The 18,768-nt window shown below is 38.7% G+C and overlaps 1 protein-coding gene across 9 annotated transcripts; it reads left to right on the plus strand.

Moving 5' to 3' along the window:
- Positions 1-489: 489 nt before the first annotated feature.
- On the plus strand, positions 490-18,498 carry LUC7L3 (LUC7 like 3 pre-mRNA splicing factor). Of its 9 annotated transcripts, none has more exons than XR_010607238.1 (13): positions 491-702; positions 6,489-6,555; positions 7,254-7,293; positions 7,522-7,666; positions 8,441-8,515; positions 8,614-8,718; positions 9,817-9,978; positions 10,445-10,728; positions 11,267-11,427; positions 16,338-16,478; positions 16,584-16,689; positions 17,114-17,192; positions 18,033-18,494. XR_010607238.1 is itself a non-coding variant. In XM_065647782.1 (13 exons), the coding sequence occupies exons 1-12, from the start codon at positions 604-606 to the stop codon at positions 17,136-17,138; spliced, it is 1,410 nt and encodes a 469-aa protein (XP_065503854.1). In that variant the 5' UTR covers positions 491-603; the 3' UTR covers positions 17,139-17,179; positions 18,033-18,494. The 9 variants fall into 9 exon arrangements, 6 of the variants coding, with proteins under 6 accessions (XP_065503852.1, XP_065503856.1, XP_065503854.1 ...); XM_065647782.1 differs by having other exon boundaries at positions 17,114-17,179; XR_010607236.1 differs by having other exon boundaries at positions 490-702; positions 16,584-17,179; positions 18,033-18,497.
- The last annotated feature ends 270 nt before the right edge of the window (positions 18,499-18,768 follow it).

The following is an 18,768-nucleotide window of genomic DNA, read 5'->3' on the forward strand; positions in this document are numbered from 1 at the left end:
TTTCCCAATGTTTAAGTAGAATTCCTAACAGAATACCCACTGCTGGAGGCACTCGCCAGGTCATTAACTGTGTCAGGGATGGTTTTGGTGCCTTTGACCCTGCCAGGGAGTCGAGGCGACCGTGACACCCCACGGCACAGGACACTGGCCCGGGTGCCATTTCTCAGTGGAGTTATTCCCCGGTGGTGCTGTTGCCTCCTCAGCACCTCCTCACCCATCAGGCCCCTCAGTGCCTGTGCACACCACGACACTCCCAAGCCGGCCCGCGGAAAGGGGAGCAGCCCCATCCCCATTTTTCCCCGCCGCCATCTCGAACCGGGAGCCGCCCCTGCCTCCGCGGGGTCCCGGTCTCCGCGGGCCCCGGGTGGGTGAGGAGGAGGCGGCCACCGCCCCACGCGAGCCCGCCGGCGGGCCCGGCCCGCGCCTCGCCAGGCCCCAGAGGCGGTGAGGGGCGCGCGGTGCATTGTGGGCAGGGCGAGCCGCCGCGCCGCCATTTTGTCTCTGTCAGTCTCAGCGGCGGCGCGGCCGGTTGGGGAGAGGAGGCGGCGGTAGAGGAGCAGCCAGTGTTTGGTGAGGGAGGGGGGATTCGGCCAGGAGGACAAGATGATATCGGCCGCCCAGCTCCTAGATGAGCTTATGGGCCGGGACAGAAACCTGGCCCCGGATGAGAAGCGCAGCAACGTGCGGTGGGACCATGAGAGCGTGAGTGAAGCGGGGCCGCCTCTCCCCTCCCTCCTTCCTTCCCATCCCCCTCGCAGGGCCGGGGTTTTTGTCGTAGCCGCACGGGAGCGGGCCTGCAGCTCCTCCCGGCCCGGGGACAGCAGGGTCTGGGGGAAAGGGATGAGGCTGTGGGGTGGAGCGGGGGGTTCCCCGGGTTTGGCGGGGCCGCGGGCCGGGCCCTTGGTGCGGGCTCCTGCATGGCGGGCCGGGCCGGGCGCTGCGCGGGAACCTCGCGGAGCCGTGAGGCGAGGAGGAGGAATCGAGCGGTCGGGATGGAGGAGGATCCTGTGCGGGAGGGTTTGCGCTGTTGTTGGGCTGCGGGGAGGAGAGAGGCCTTGTGTTTGGGTTGGTGTTCGCCGTGGCGTGTTCTCCACGGAGCGTCGATAAACGGGAATCGGGGGTTGTGAGAGGCCTTGTTGGTGGCTGAGATCTCCTGTGGTGAAAAAGAAAAATTATGGTTTGGGCGGTGGGGAGGCGGGGGGGGGATTGTGGAATTTTGCTTTTCGGAGTGGGAACCTGCTGGCTTGCACCAAGGGAGATGAGGCAGATGTTAGTTTGGAAGACAAGTGTCTCTGGATCTCTTCCCGAGTGGGGTTTTGGGGAAAGAAACAGAAGAGCACAGACATGCTGAACTGTTTGGAGGTCGTAGCACAAGGAAGAGCCATAAGACTTTTGAAACTGAGGATTTTTCTAAGAAAAGCTTGATTCCACACTGCCTTAGTCAAAGCTCCTGGAGGGAATAACCTAAACAGTATATTGTTTAGTGGTACACATGTATTTTTTTTTATGTGGTGATTCATTACGTTTCTACAATAAGCAATTAAAACAAGACTTTTTATATTATTGTTACTACTACTACTATTATTATTGCCACTATTATTTTGAAGTGGTGTTTCTCCCCAGGGATGGTTGAGTTTTAATGAATAATGACTTTTAGTGACATCCATTGTAGTCGTATTGTAAGTTATTTCACAAAAAAAATCAGTGGTAGTTTTAAAGTTCCTATAGCTGCTTCTTTGGGAGAGATGAATATGCTGCTGAAATATGATTTTTCCCTCATGCATGATATATTTTTTTGAGTTACAGCATATGTTAAAGTGTCACAGTTACAATAGTTTATTTATTACCTGTGTGATGGGAATTTCTGTAGTTTAAGCTGCAAAAAGCATTTAGCCCTTTCCCTTAGCATTTTCTCAGGATGTTGTTAAATTGGGAGGATGGAGAAGTGCTTGCTTTTGGCTATTTTAAATTACATCTTAATCACAGAGGTGGGAATTTCTCGTTTTCTGACAAGAGTTATGTCATTTTAAAGATGGATAATACATGTTTTAATTCGTTGTGGAATGCATGAGACGAGGGCAAATATCTGTCTTGCCTTAGATTTTAAAAGTGCAAGGAACTTCCCCCCCCGGCTTGAAAAATGCTGCTCTGTAGGTAAGCTGTGCACATCAGGAGGAAGTTGGGAGTTCAGGAAGTTTTCATGACCTTCTTAATGTCTTGCTAGACTTCTCTTATTAATCAAATATCATTATTCAATTAGATGTTCAGTTACCTATTTTCTTCTGATTCTGAACTCAAAATAAGGAGGAGTTGTTAAGCTTTCGAAATATGAACTAAATGGCTTGAGCCGTGTTGGTCCAGGTAGAATAGAGTAGGGGATTGTTTTGGTTTATTTCTTAAGGTGAGAGATTTTTTTCTTGAGGTTTTTCTTTTTTTACCTCATTCTCCTTCATCAAGTCAGATGACTTCATCTTCAAATGAGTAAATTTTTCAATTTTAGGCAGGAGAGATTGACTATGAGCGTAGGAATCTGTCTTTAAATGTTGTTCAGTTTTGTTTTTTTCAGAAACGGGGCCTTGTTTCTTCTTTCCAGTCCTCCTTTGATGAGTTAGGAAGTGGAGAGCTGTCCTGTGTCTGAGGCTGGTGGAAGATTCACAGCCTTAGGGTTGAGCCTGCCTTCAGTCTCGCAGGAGCTGCTGCTGTTTGCTCTGCTTCTGTTTGTGAAGTGTATCGGACCATAATGAAATGCAACCTTTCTGAAAGGAATGTTTTAATAGATTCCTATAGTCAACTGATGAGTTCATAAAAAAAAAAAAAAAACACCACTGTTAAGATGTGTTTCAGTTTGACTTCCTGCATCACCTAAAGAATAAATTTGCAGTGCTGACATGTTGTAAAAGACAGGAAATTCAGATAAAGTTCCGATAGTAACATAATTCATGTACTTGACTGCTGGTTTGCTTTTCAGATGAAATACATGTGCTAATGTCATTTATTGTAAAATTAGACATATCAACATGTAGCTTTTTCATTGTAAGCATGTATTACTCATACAAAAGTTTAGGATTTTGAGTCACATCTCATCAGTTTTAGATACGGAAGGTTATCAAAACAAGATCATCTCTATTTATAATTTGTAAATTTTATTTAGGAGAATATAAAAAAAGCCATATGGAAGATGCAAGACGTGGAGGTTGTTTTGGAGATGTGGAAGCAGAGCTTGTGATAGCTGAGTATTTATTTGCAGTTCTAATGAAACACATAGATCATATATTGTAAAGTTGTTTGTAGAGCTTCAGTTCTTACTTTAAGACATTGACATGATTAAAGCCTTTAATCTCAAAAAACCCGAAATCCCAGTAGTTGTATATTTCAGTATTGCAGCGTGCCCTTAGATGATCAATTCTAGTTCTGCTATAAAGGCTTTCTGGTTTGTATGCAGGAGGAAAATATTAGTATCATATATTTTAGTCTTTCTGCTTACTGTCATATCCATAGACAAAGTATATTTCTGGAACAGTAATTTCATTGATTCACACATGCTTGCTTTAATATACCACCTATACGAGACAAGTTCATGTGGAAACAGCAGTTGCGTAAGAGTTCTGAGGCTGTTCTGTAGCACAAGAAAGCCCAGCAGTGACTGCCCATCCATCCCTCTTGGCATTGTGATGGTTCTTCAAAGTAAATTCAGTGTTTTCAGAAAGTGGCAAAGGATGGAGAGCTGTTACGGACAAATGGTTGTGAGCAGTTATCTCTGATTGGAATGCAGTTTCTCAAAATGTAGGTTCTGTATATAAATTATTATTTGATGGTATTAGCTATTTATGAACTTCAGTGGTTTCAAAGAACTTAGCTGTATGAAGGAATTTTCTAGGTTTTGGTGTGTAAGCCACAACCTGCTGGCTTTTATTCTCAGCCTTTTTGCTAGGAATTATCTGCCTAAATGAATTTGCTTACATAATTGTTTATTACAGTTATACTGATATATCTCCATCAGTAAATAATTTATTGCAGAAGAGGAACATGTTAATTTAGAAGTATTAATTATATAAAGCTGTCAATAAGATATGCAGGAAAGCTTTGAGGTGAAAGATACGACTTTCCCACCTCCAAGAGATTTCAAGGATTAATGAATTTGAGGTGAACAAGTGTGAAGTTCCAGTGTCTCTGTGTATTTGTTCTAGTGTCTTATCAAAATGTGAGACCCTGAGGGCTTTGAGACACAAGCTATGGCTGATCCTGCCGTGATAATTTGACAGTAACATTCCTCTCTGTTACACCTTCTGGGTAGTGGAATCATCAAAATAATTTGGCAGAAAGGAGTAAGTGCTTCTTCCCTGCATAGGTAAATGTCCATATTGAACTGACTGTTGCTCTGTTTCTGCAAATATGGAATATATTTCCGTATTACTTCTGACTTGTGCTCGGTGCAGCAGTCTGATAGGCCGTGGATGAGTAATGCATTTGAAGTGTATCACCTCTGTCTCAGTCCTTTAGTGGCTCTGTGATGCTGCAGCCATTTCTTGGCCCTTTCTGTTCTTAATCATCATTGATTACTTCAGGCCAACTCTATGTGCAGCTGACCGGGCACCTACAGCTCATCACACCGTGAAGCTAAGCCCCAGTGATACCTTTCAAGGTAGCAGCAAAGATTCTCTCAAGTAATGTTTTTCTGTTGAAGCAAAATCACTTGAAGAGCATAATGAAATAGGTATGAGAGAGGGAGAAAATTGCTGCAGACAAACCAGTCTGAACCACTCTCATCTAAGTATTTCTCTGCAGGCTGCCTCTTAGGAGAGAATGTCAATGAATTCACTAGGTACCATAGCATCCAGAGCTAGTTAGGAGAAAATTACTGCATCTTTTCAGTGTGTGTGGTTTTTGTTGTTGGATTTTTTAAATATATAAATAATTAATAAAATGCGCGGCACACATTTAAGCTGCATATTTTAGTAGTGGTCACTACGGGTTTTGGCTGTAACCATCAGCTCATAAGAGGAGGCTTTTCCTAGCAGTGCTACTTCGTAAAATAATTTTAATTATTTCTGATGTTGTGGTTTGTTGCTTGTTTTGTTTTTCCTTATCATACTTCTGCCTCTAATAACTTTTCCTTTGCTCCTTTTGTCAGTACTTGTTTCAAAATGGTTACAGGCCAGTTTGCATAATTTTTGAGCTGACAGACGGAGTTCTACAACTCTCTTTTTACAACATCATATGGTCAGACCGTTATTACTGTACTCTCTCTGTCTTAGGAAATTGTCTAGTCCACCTCTGAAATTTTGGGGGGGAAATGTCATTTCACTGACCCTAATTCTTTGTATGAGGATGAGAAAATGAAGGAGAAAGAGAATGTAGAGAGAAAATGTATTTCTATTGACTAGTACAGGAGTTCATCCCAGAAACTGCTCCCTTGAAACAACTTGATATTAAAACAGGAGATACTGCAGCTTTCAGAGAAGAGAGCAGATTCTGAAACCAGATTTTGTCCAGTAGCTTTCTCCTTGCTTCCTGAGAATAAAAAGATGTGTGATTTTGTGTCTGGTGTTTTCTTAACTATTCTTCCTAAGTTGCTTCAGATAGGTGCCACAGTGTCCTAACCTAGATCAGGGGAGAAGTATTCAAGCTATGTAATAAGAGAGAATTTGTTTGTTTGTTTTTCTTGTCTATGGCTTGATTGTTTTTCTGTTCCATCTGTAAAACAGTCAGTCCAATTTTAACTTCTGTAGTCTGATTTGCAGTCTGGCAGCTAGTATGGAAAAATAAATCAGACTGATCTAATTTGATCAAGTAGTGTGACAGGTATTTCAGTGAGGTGTTGGCGTGGGGTTGGTTTTGGGTGTCTCTCCTCACCCTCATTTGTTAAAATATGTCAAAATGTATCTTGGGAAATAATAAGTTGCAGATCTTTTATCCACAGTATACATGACAGTATTAGAACTAGGTTGTAATAAGCAGTAGCAATTAATAGATTTACCAGATACTAGAAACTGGTGTAACGTAAAAGAGATGTTAGAAGAATGTTCAGGCTAGTTTTGGATTGGCACTTAAGTTAATTGCAGTCACATCTATGGCAAGGGTCTATTGAAGAATTAGTTATTTAAGATTGCTTATGAAGTAGGGGGGGTTGAAAGTATTTATGATTTTATCTTTTTGTCTGTTCTGATGGATAGACAGGAGATATTTCTGTGTATGAACTTCAAGAACTGACCAATTCGACTAGCTAAGCCCATACCCATGGGTGAGGGTGAATAATCTTTTTAACAAAAGCTGGTTTTATCCCATCATATGCTAAGTATTTAGTGGCTAGACTAACAGGTTGGCATGTTTTTTCTAACTTCCCGGTGGTATTTTTCTGTTACCAAAAAGAGATTTTGCAGTGTACAAAGGGGATTTTTTTACCCTATTTTAGAAAATAGAAGCGAATACCTAAAATTGCCAATTCATGGGGGAAAAAAAGTGATGCCTGTTTCTTTCTTCTCTGTTAGGTTTGTAAATACTACCTTTGTGGCTTTTGCCCAGCTGAATTATTTACAAATACCCGTTCTGATTTAGGTAAGTCTATAAGTCTTGTAATTTTTCTTATATGTAATTACAATTGAACTCTTGTTTGCAAACTACATTTTTATTGTTTAATGCTCTGCCAAAACACTTCCAAAATAGGCTTTTTTTTTTTTGTTTTAAAGGATTGCCAGTGATGTAGTATGTTAAGAGCAATATTTATTCCAGATATATTCCACGTCCATTGAAGAGTTTGATAGCCTGTAGAGGGTGGGGAATTTTAACATGAGTACCTTCATGAACTCAGGCCACATACCTCCTAACTTTGCTCTGGAGATCAACATTTTAACTATCCAGTTCTTCATTACAAAGAACACTGTCTGGAGCTTAGAAAATGCTTGTTGAAATTACCCTTCATATGTCATATTTCCTGTTTTGGTTGGTTTGTTTAAGGTATACGTTTGTTTGTGTAGCTTTACTGATGCAGAATTTGATCTGGAAATTCTATTTTATATGAAGACTTTATATGTCATTCAGAATCTCCTTTGGTTTTATAATTACTAAAGCATATTGGCATTCTTTTCCTTCAATGTGTCTTTTAAACTCCAAGCAAAGGAAGCAGAAAAGCAGGCATAAAAGTCTCTGGGAAGTGTTTATAGCTCTGTTCTATCGTGGTGCACAAACAAATCCTGATGGAGTGTGAATGCAGCATTCAAGAATGTGAGCTTAAACTTTTTGTGTGGTCTTTTTAGGTCCTTGTGAAAAAATTCATGACGAAAATCTACGTAAACAGTAAGTATGTTGGTTGATATATTAATGCAAATAGTGTTTCTAAGATGCTTGAAATTTCTTAAAAGCAACCCAACCATGAGAAACTAATGGCTTTTTGATTTACCTGAACTTTTATTTAAATATATAATATTCTCTTACCTTGAGCAAGAATTTATAACATTGGAGGTTTTGGTGTTTTTCATATGTTGTGGAGTGACATAAGCTTTCATTTTTAAAATATTTTACCAGGTATGAGAAGAGCTCTCGTTTTATGAAAGTGGGCTATGAAAGAGATTTCTTACGCTACTTACAAAGCTTACTTGCAGAGGTAGAACGCAGGATTCGAAGAGGCCATGCTCGTTTGGCACTGTCACAGAATCAACAGTCTTCTGGGGTGAGTCTGGAAGAATCATTGATGCAATTTTTCCTCTAGATAGTATATTCATGTTCTCTTTACCATGTCTCTTTGGGTAAAATACGTTGGATTTGATTGTTGCCTGTGCTCTGAGGCAGTTTCCTGACTGCTAGGGTCGTCTTGCTCCTTTTTGCTGCACTGAGTGTTCTGTGCAAAGTCCAGTTGCTTCAGGAGGAGCTGTGGACAGTATCTGTAGTCAAGAGAGTTATTGGCTGTGGAGCAGAGCAAAGGTTGTGGGGGAAGCAGGTGTAAGTCTATTCCGGCAGCCTACAGAGAGGACACTACAAACAAGTACATTTTGGATGAAGTGAGATTCTTTTTGCATTTATACTCAGAAGTTGAATTTCAGAGCCCACGGAACTTCTAAGTCATACTTGAGTGTCTGCAAAGATACGTAATAGCTGCATGGCAGTTTCAGAGTTTAAATTTAGGACTTTGAATTCAGATATCTTACCTTTTATGGGCCAGGGCCTCAAATGTTTTTGTTGATTTAGGAGGAATTAGAGTGATTAGAACTTTCTTCATTCAGCAAGAGTGGAGCAAGCTGTGTTGAGGAGTGTTTTGTGTTAGACTAGACTGTTATTAGTAACCCTTCATGGGAGAAGAGGCAGGAGGAGGTTATTCCTGAAGTGTTTCTGGAATATGAGAAGACATACATTCGTGTGTTTCAAAGTTATTTGAACAAAAGCAGAACAAAACCAGACACCACAACAAAACCAACCAACCAAAACAAACACTTGTACTTTTTGGCAGGGAGCGGGACCTACTGGTAAAAATGAAGAGAAGATTCAGGTGTTAACTGACAAAATTGATGTACTTCTACAACAGGTGAGGTTTGGTTTGTTGTTTTTTTTTTTTACCCCCTGTAAAAGAGAGATCTTCTTGTTACTTTATTAAAAATGATGGGTTTTTTAATTGTCCTTTAGATTGAAGAACTAGGTTCAGAAGGGAAAGTGGAAGAGGCACAAGGAATGATGAAACTTGTTGAACAGTTAAAGGAAGAGAGAGAATTGCTGAGATCTACAACTTCAGTGAGTAATGTTTGTTGTTCTGTCAGACTTATTTCAAAATATGGTGCAATGGTATGTTCTTAATAACTTTATCCTTACACTGATGGCATACAAGTTCTGTGCAGAGTTCATTAGACAATAACATGACATTTAAGTGTGTTAATCCAGTGTGTTGATGTAGCATGCTACTTCAGAGTCAGTTTCATGCACACAAGTTACAAAGTTATTTACACAGCAGTGCCAGAGGTGAGCTTGCATCTTATTCTAGTTCAAGTCTCAATTGGACTTTGCTGTGTAGCCTCCACAATATTATTTCACTGAATTACCAACCCGTCTTTGTTACAGAAAGCCCTTGTGTTAGGGCTGTGACTAGAGACAGGCATCTGTTTGACTTTGAGAGCTACAGAAGCCAGAGGTAATGTGTTAAGTAGCAAGTTCCTGTCAGCAAAAAGGAGTTTATGGTTAAACATGATATTTTGGTGTTTAATAATATGCCCAAATTGTGATTCCTGTTTTATTTTTTAAAAGTTCTTAAATGTTTTCAGGCAGTAGTGTTTGTATCCATACTATATGATTCATGAACATTGCACAGCAATAACTACTTGGGTTTATGTTGAAATTTCAGTGTATTTCTCGTATGTCTGTTGAAACAGTGAATTAATTTCACCACCATCATTTAAAATGGCAGCCCAGCATTGTTGTATTTCTTCATGGGATATTCTAGCCATTTTCATTCCTTGAGACATATTCCATGGTTATTCTGTTGAATACTTCAGTTGAACACTTCAGTTGATGCCAAAGAAATAATTTTAAGAGAGAACTGATTTTTATTTTCCTTAATCCCAAATTGTAAGGAAGCTGCAGATATGACGTATTAATCCTTTGCAGTGAGGAGTAAAGTTTGTTTTGTGTGTTTTTTTAATTGACTCTTTCCTTGTGGCTTACATGGAATGAGCACATGTAGCCTATTTTTGCCTTGTTCATCCTAGCATGCAGTTACGATTTTCATCTTTCACTAATGCCTAGGATTTGACAACAGTGACAATAAAGTTCTAAATCTCTACATTGGCTTCTGATTAAAACTTATCTTTTACTTTGTCATATGTTTTTCTTTTGCAGACAATTGAGAGCTTTGCAGCCCAAGAAAAGCAAATGGAAGTTTGTGAAGTTTGTGGAGCCTTTTTAATTGTAGGAGATGCACAGTCCAGGGTAGATGACCACTTGATGGGAAAACAGCACATGGGTTATGCCAAAATAAAAGCTACTGTAGAAGATTTAAAAGTAAGCATCTCTTCAGTTACTGAACAGAAAAAATTGCTTAGAGGCTTCTGATGGTAAACAAAAGGCTGTCCAGTGGACTTTGTCAAGTGGGTGAAATACTCCAAAGATGGTATATGAAAATTAAATGGAATCCCACTGCACATTTAGCATTGTGCTTGCACTGACATTCTTTGTCATATGTGATTACGCTAGATAAAGCAAAGATGTAAATTGAGGTGAGAATTTTTTATGGCCTTTGTAAAGCACGATAGTATGAGAATGACAAGCAAAACAATTCTGCAAGAAAAAGGATTTCTGTTTCAGGGATTTTAGAAAGTGCTTCTATGTAGGCCATCCTTCGTTTGGAAAACCCCCCCTGAAATATTTTAAAAGCGTAAGCTTCTACACTTCAGAATGTATAAACTAAGTTATATTGGATGATTTATGTTAATTAATCTTCATTTCTTTCTGTGAACTTTTTTTTAAGGAAAAGTTACGAAAAAGAACAGAAGAACCTGATCGTGATGAAAGGTTAAAAAAAGAGAAACTAGAACGAGAAGAGAGAGAGAAAGAGAGAGAACGGGAAAGAGAAGAGCGGGAAAGGAAGAGACGACGTGAAGAAGAGGAGAAGGAAAAAGAGAGGGCTCGTGATAGAGAGAGACGTAAAAGGAGTCGTTCACGGAGTAGACATTCAAGCAGAACGTCTGACAGAAGATGCAGCCGTTCACGAGACCACAAAAGATCAAGAAGCAGAGAAAGGAGGCGAAGCAGGTACGTGTGTGTGTGTCTGTTTTCCTGTAACTTTGCAAAATGTAAAAATCTTGTGGGGGCTTGATCTGTCTGGGTCACATCACTCATTTGTTACCTTCACTGTTCTTGTCTCTAAGTGAAGACAGACTTTACTGGTTCGAAGGATAACCAGATTTTGCTGCGTGTTCACTGTTTTCTCTCCACTTTTGGAAGTGGATGACACTGCTGTGGTGGAAGTAGTCTTCCGAGGGACCTTTGAGTAGACAAATGCTCCCAAAGAAAATGGTCTCGTGTTTTCTTTAAGTTGGTCTTTAATTCACAGTAGTGGATATTTTTAAGCTGCGTGGTTGAATGTGTGAGTAAATGAAGGCAGCAATATGAAGTCAGGTCTTATGTCCTGAGAAATATTTATGTACAGTATCCTAAGGCTTGTTTTAACTATTTGTTTTCTGCAAATAATCAGTGTATTAGAAAAATCCTACTGTTTTACTATTTTATCTTATGAGTTAGAAAATACCAGCTGACATTTACATTTTTGAAATTTTCTCTGAATGTTAAGGAGTCGTGACCGAAGAAGAAGCAGAAGTCATGATAGATCAGAAAGAAAACATAGGTCTCGCAGCAGGGACAGGAGACGATCAAAAAGCCGGGATCGGAAATCCTACAAGCACAGAAGCAAAAGCAGAGAGAGAGAACAAGATAGGAAGTCAAAAGAAAAAGGTATGTTTGTGTGAAGACTGAGTTTGTATCAAGTTCTGAAATTAATCTTTCCCTAAAGTCTAAAAAGCTGTTAGTCTTTCAGTGAGTGACTGAAAGTTCTTCTTAGCATCAGATCTGTAGCTGTATACAGCTGTATACATTGTTGCTGTTAACCAATTTGAAACCTTTTACTAATTCCAGTTATTGTTAATGCACGTGCATACATACGTACATCCCAGTGTCCACCTCTTATCTGTTACAGTAGTTATAAAAGCTTACTACTTTGCAAAGATTTTGATGTATATTAAGACCTGTTTACTATTTACCTTTAAAAACATAAGACTATAATCAGTTTCCTAAGAGTGAATTTCTTCTGTTCTACTGTTAATTTCTGTAATTACCCTTTTCCTGATACATGTTTTGTGGGAGATAGGTAGCTGGTTTATCGCTTGTACCATCTATTACTTCTCCACACTATCATGTTTCCTTTGCTTTCTTTTTTAACAGTGCTTTAAAGTTGTTTGGTTTTGGTTTTTTTTCTAATCTCTGTATGCAGTCCAAGATAAATCTTGCAGGATTTCTTTAATACTCTAAATTACAATTTTATGCTCTCTACCCAATCTCCTGCTCTTCCCTCCATCCTTCCCCTTTGTTGTTGTTTTTTTTAAATGAAGTGAGATTTGCTTTGTCACTATTCAGGTGAGACTGAATTAGTCCTTGGAACGCTTTTCTGGCAGTACATGCCATGCACAAAAACACTGATGGTGACTCACTGCTTCATCAAAGGCTGATGTTCAAAAGTTTTACCTTTAAGTATTATAGGATTAAAAAGAGTTATGTGAGAGAACACCACAGATTCACATTCCATGAATAGATACTAAATCACTGTTATTGCTAAATTCCCCCCTTTAAAAGTCTTTTGAAACTTCTGGAGGAATGTAATAGTAAGTTCTGGCTTAAACTGCTGGCTCTGGGGTGCTGACTAGTGTCCAGTCTGAAACAGCCACCCCACTTCATTGTTACAGCTGAGCAGCAGGAATGGATGAAACAATTCTCTTCTGTTTCTAAGGTACTTTTGAGGTTCTCTGGAAAGAAAGGTGCTCTGTGCATGTTTCTGGATTGCACAGGCCTGTTTGCACTACCCACACTTTTCCATATTTATCCAGCAGATTAGTTCCCAAAATGTTGGTAACGCTTCGTGTATTTTTCTTGCCTCACTTCCTTGGACCGTTTTCATTTCTCTGGTTTATGCTACAGTGCAGCTCTAGTATTGATTCTTTTCTCATTTTGCTTTGCCCTTTATAAGCAAGTAGTTTTTCACTGCTGGCTCACTGGCAGTGGAACTGATGCATAGTGTTTAAACTCAGATTTCAGTACTGTAGCCTATATCTGTCCATTTGTTACTTTGTTTCTACCTGATACTGTGCCTTTTTGCCTACTTTATGAACAGATTTCTAGTACTTGGTCAAGAATGTCCTATTCAGTATTCTGTGTCTATCTATGCATATAAATGTCTTCTTATTTATTCAAATTTGATCTGGTTTTGAGCTTAATGGCTTTTCAGTTCTTTCCTTAATCCTTCCATAAATAGAGGAGCTGGTGAACTTTCTTCAGCATCTCAATATTTGTAGTTTTAACTTGACTGATTTCCTTGCTGGCCTTTTATTTGCTGCTTGCTACTTTCTTCCTCCAGAAACGAGAACAGTGAGATGATGCTATGAGCTGTGATGAAAATTCCATCTAGCAAAATCAATTACTTTTTTTGGCTATGTAACCATAACATTTGTAGAAACACAAATAGGCCTTAGAACAGGACTGTAACGCTGAAGAAGTTTGTGTTTTTTCCCTTTGTTGGGAAAATCTTTAATAAAAAAAAAAGGGTGGGGGGGAGGAAAAAAACCCAAATTGATATTTTACAAGCAAGCATTGCATTTCTATGATGAAGCTGTAAACACGATTACATCCTCATGTTTGCAATGTGGCATTGTAGGTAGTTAAGTAAATAGTTCTAGAATTTCATGTATCTGAAGTGTGTGGCTGGCTACTGCTCTGCTGTTTGCACAGAAAGTAGTAATGTGGAAGTTAAGACTTACTACATTTAGCGCTCCATTGGGAATATTGGCTTCTGATTCTAATTGTCTTTATATCTGCCATTGATCCGCAATTATAAAAGTAAGCAGCAAAGGCCTGGCTGTAACTACTCCTGGTAGTTCCTTTCATCTTGAAATCTCAAATCACTTATAAACATGGATTTTAACAGGAAAAAAAAGCAAGGCACAGTTGCCCAAGACTTGCCTACCAATTACACATAAAACTAGTGCTGTATTTTGAAAATTCAGAAGTCCTGGCTTCTTGTTCACTAAAGTACTTAATTGCTGACTCAGGTTTCAGGACAGAGATACATTTGCTGAAGGGAAAGGAGCCTGCCAGCCATAAACACCAGCTGAGCATTATCTTAATGTAAACCAGCAGAACGGGAGTACTGTTCAAGTAAACTAACTTTAGAGTAGGTGGAATAAATAGTGGTTTGTTTTTTTTTTTTAAAGGAAACATCTGTTCTGCAAGTACCTTCATTTTATGAAGGGTTAATACCAGAACATGCCTCCAGACCACTTTAATTTGGCTCTTTACCCTCCTTAATCTGGAGTCATATACTTACATAAAAATAATTATATTTGTGATTGTGTTTTCATGTTAGTGATTAAACCTCAGCCAATACTGTCAGAACACCCAAACCTCAGTAATACTGGATATTATGTTTGCTGGGGGTTTTTGCATTCTCTGAACAGTAAAAAACATTCACATTATCTTGGTAAGAATTCTCACAAAATAAATCTCAGTTGCCCACACAAACTCAATCAGAAAAATGTGCATGTGTTGAATCAGGAAGCAAAGTCAATATTATGTGATTATACCTAATAGATCACAGCTGAAATAATATACACAATTTCAACAGCAAACTAATTGTGTGTGCTTTTAAAGAAAGAAATCTTACTGATTGACAATACAGTGGAGGAACTTAACTGCTTGCAGATACTCCAGAAGCTGAAAAGTTCAGTTATTGGACTATTTGTTGAATACACTTTCTCAGTTCTGCTTGGACAAACTGGAGGTTTGCTGTGGTAAACCTATTTTATTATTAAAGTTTTTAGAAGAGTTTCATCTTTCATACCACAGTTTAATAGTAGTTTTTTAACCGTAAACAAAATTATACTTCCTGACCAAATTCAAGCAACAAACAAGACAGAACAAAACCCTACACACTGCACATCCATAGGGCTATTAAGATCTACCATATCTACATAGGACAGAAGATAAGATTATTGGACTGACTACTAGTCCTCTGCGGGGAAACAAGACTACTATTCCTCAGTGGATCTACGTGTGCATCGGAGATACCTATAAGACACAAAACGAAGACTTTTTAACAAGGTTAGTTAGAGTGCAATCTACCTGCGGAGTTGCAAAACCGAGGGCAGACAGATACAAACTAATGAGTTCTTCTGTCAGCTTTTTGACGTCACTGCTTGCTTTCTGCAAGCACCGTGCACTTCAGATGAAACCTCAGTAGTGCTGGTCGTTAGGCAGTTGCCCTCATTCCTGTGTGGGGGGCTTTACCCCTTCCTTTGGTGGTCTGTTTTAAAACAACTTGGGATGTTGCTTCTCTTTTAAAGCTTAATTTCTACTTTGTCTTCTGGAATATAAAAGTGTGTTATGCCAGTCTAGGTGGTAACATTATTTAAAATAGCTTTTTCAGAGCGTTCGGTCTGTGTGCTCCTGTGTTTGGGATATATACGTATATATTTATATTATTTATTTTAATTGCCCGGATAGCAGGGAGTAATCAGAAAAAAGAGAATGAATGTTGTTCTGTATGATGACATCTGAGAGGTTGGTTCTTTGGATTTTTTCTTTTCTCACTGAAGTGTCTTTACTGAGCAAAGGTTGAATAGTATGGTATGAAATAATACAGAAATAATTGATATTTTTATTAAATTTTTGAATACTGAATTTACAGATGAGGCACCCAGATCTAAGACTGAATGTTTTTCTTCCCATGGAAATATTTTTACTTCTGGCTTCCTTCCTTCCTTTGAAGATTATTGAGGAAAAGCTGAGTTTTTCAGCAGTGTAGCAAACTCTTCAGTCAGGTTTCCAATCCATGATGGAATTGTGGGGTCCTTCCCACCTGCTGTTCCTTTGGCTTTGGAAAATAGTGCTTTTTATATATCTTGCAAACTGTTTCTCCAATCCTTTTTAATGACTGGATTATAAATGACTGCTGTTTTTATAAAACTGAGAATTAATAATGCTGACAAGCGTGCAGCTCCTGTGACATAACTGCACAGTAAAGTTAACTTTGGTCACTGCGATCCCCACCTTCAAAGCTGGCGGTGCTTAATATTGTTTCCACAAGCATTTGATTGTTTGGGACTGCTAGTTTTTTAAATTGGCAAGTATTGATTTATTTGATAACACGCTGATGCATTGTCCCATCACTCTTTCCTGATTCTCTTTTCAAGAACCATATTTAAGGAGAATTGTAAGCCAAAGGTGGCCATACATATCATAAATGGGGACAAAAAGAGTCTCACGATAAGTAAGGAAGCCGTGCACCATAATTACATGTTTGCCTAACTTCTTGACTGCCTCTTTACCCCAACGTGTGTATTTCAACAGACAGCTGAGTAGCTGCCTCTGTCAGGAGCTCTGTCCATCCTCCTCTTTTTCCCCATCCTGTGCTGTCCCCTGGACCTCTTTTGTACCCTCTCCATTCCAGCATGGTAGTCGGAAGCGTATTTCTGTAACTTGTTGAGTATTACTGCTACTGCTATAGAAAGTGATCGTCCCATTTTGTATGCAATATATCTCACATGTGCAATGTTTGTTTTTACTTTGAAATCCATGGTCAATGTCTTCTTTCATGGCAGAAAAGAGGGGATCTGATGATAAAAAAAGTAGTATGAAGTCCAGTAGTCGAGAAAAACAGAGTGAAGACACAAATACAGACTCGAAGGAGAGTGACACTAAGAATGAGGTCAATGGGACCAGTGAAGACATAAAATCTGAAGGTGACACTCAGTCCAATTAAAACTGATCTGATAAGACCTCAGATCAGACAGAGGTAAGTGCATTATTTCAAACTTTGATTAGGGCTTTTTGTTACTGTTTAACAGTGCAGCGTAAGTATGCACAGATGAAGATGGAACTAAGCCAAGTAAGAAGACATACTAAAGCACCTTCTGAAGGAAAAGACAGTGTAGTCCTGCAAAACATTTTGAGGTACATTGTTTTGTCTCAGCTATTTTGTAGCAGACTCGTGCCCCCATTAGTGTGCCTCTTTGGGACATATTTGTAATATAGCCACCATAGAAAAATTAATTATCCTTTTTTATTTTTTAGGGATTTTGTTATCGTTTTTTTTTAAAAAAAGTTGAACTGTTTTTGTATTTAAGTCCATATTGTGTTGGTACATCAGCAGAAACTTTTGCTTTAATACTTAATATTTGAGGCACATGTTGGACTACTTTGTTTTCATATAAACTGCTAGTATTTCTTTGTCAAGGATGTTTCTAGTTTTTTTTTTTTTGCTTTATTGCCTTGCATTCTAATGCAGTTTGTTCTGTAACTCGAGAGCCAGTAGCATTGGATTGATGGAAGTGTAGGGTTTATGAATTATTGCAGCTGACTACCATACCTCACACAGCGTTGGTGTTGTGAGCGGCCCATGAAAAGCCAAATTAAAAATCAAGGATTCAGTCAAACTAAGCAGGTACTCATGCCAGGTACTCCTTTCTCTACCCACATCCATGTTTGAATGCTGTTGCCTGTAATCTTTAAGCTTACTGTTGTGTTTTTGATTTTCAAGATAGTGCAAAGGACTTTTTGTGTATTGTGTGAATACTGTACATCTGATGTTAACAGAATGGAATTTTCTTTCAACTGTGTGTAGGGATGCAGTGCTGCCCAGAATTAGATATCTTTAAAGAGTTTAAAATGCAATAAACACTACATAATAATCGCCTTGTTACTTTCAATGCAATTCAAGTCTTTAAGAGGTATGTGTTTAATATTAATTTCCTACTGTGTAGGAGAATTTGCAGTCAGCCATAGTACAGAGAAATGGAGTGGCTGATAACGGGCTTCTAAGGCAAATGTAAATACAAAGACAGATGCCACCAAATGATGTCAGTGTTCGTGGCAGGAATGTATGCTGGAAAACTGTTTGTTGGAAATGAAACAGCTATAATAGGAAATGCAAATACTGTATTAAAAGGAAAACTTGAAGTTTTTTCCCCACTCTTGACATAGCTTTCTTACAGAAGGTCTTTAGTTGTATTCCTGAAATAAGGAACTAACAATGGAGAGTACAGCTGATAAATGAGCTGCTTGCAACAGAAATTGTTACTGTAGTTTCATTATTTATGCTAGGAACTCTTAAACAGTTAATGTTGATTATTAAACCATTAATGCTACATTGTTGCTTCTAAAGCCAGTCATATTCAATGTTGACATTTTTGTAGAGCTAAGATGACAGCTAACAACTGGGCCAATAAATAGGAATGGTAAACTAAGTGCTCTTAATGCTGTCTAATTGTCTGTTTTCCCAAAATTTTGCATTATAGGACTACTACATGAAGAGTCTGCGAAGACAGTGGAAGAGAGCTTAAACTGAAGATCTGCTTTAAAATGAGGTGAAAGAAAGCTGTAGTGGCGTAGAAAAATATAAAGTTGAGTTAGAATTTTTTTTTAATAAAATTTAATTCAGGACTGGTGTTTTTGCCCAGAGTTCAGAAAGATGTGTTGATAATAGCACATATGCTACTGAGAATATAAGTCCTGTATCCTTTTTTTTTCTTTAAGACTTTTTAAGATAAGAAACCAACATAACCTGAACACATGGCTTGCTCAGTGTTTAATTGCAAGTTTTCATTCTTGGACTTTAAAACACAAGAATAAATGTTTAGTATTTGTGTGAATCGAACTAAAATGAATCCCATTTTTACAACTAAGCTATTCCTAGCTTCTTGATATACGAGAAATGGAAATAAAGTATCTTTGAATTTCTGTTACGAATTTGATTGTCTCTGTCATTGAACGTTTAATATTAAATAAGTTTCTTTCCTAATAAATCTACTCATGTCTTCAAGCTTAGTCCATTAATTTGGATGCTTAGTTATTCTGTGTTGTCTGTGGGTTTGGTTTTTTCTGGTGCCATGAGTTAGTATTTCAGGCTTACTTTGAGCAGTTTGATGGTGGCTGGATTCTGTGTCCCTAAGAAGTGCAGCTTATGCTGCAATTGGTTGAGAAATTATAGAAATTTTGCATTAAAAATGTAGGCCTTAAGTCTTTATAAAGCAG

This window comes from Caloenas nicobarica, chromosome 18 (assembly GCF_036013445.1).
Source record: "Caloenas nicobarica isolate bCalNic1 chromosome 18, bCalNic1.hap1, whole genome shotgun sequence".
Classification (NCBI taxonomy): Eukaryota; Metazoa; Chordata; class Aves; order Columbiformes; family Columbidae; genus Caloenas; species Caloenas nicobarica.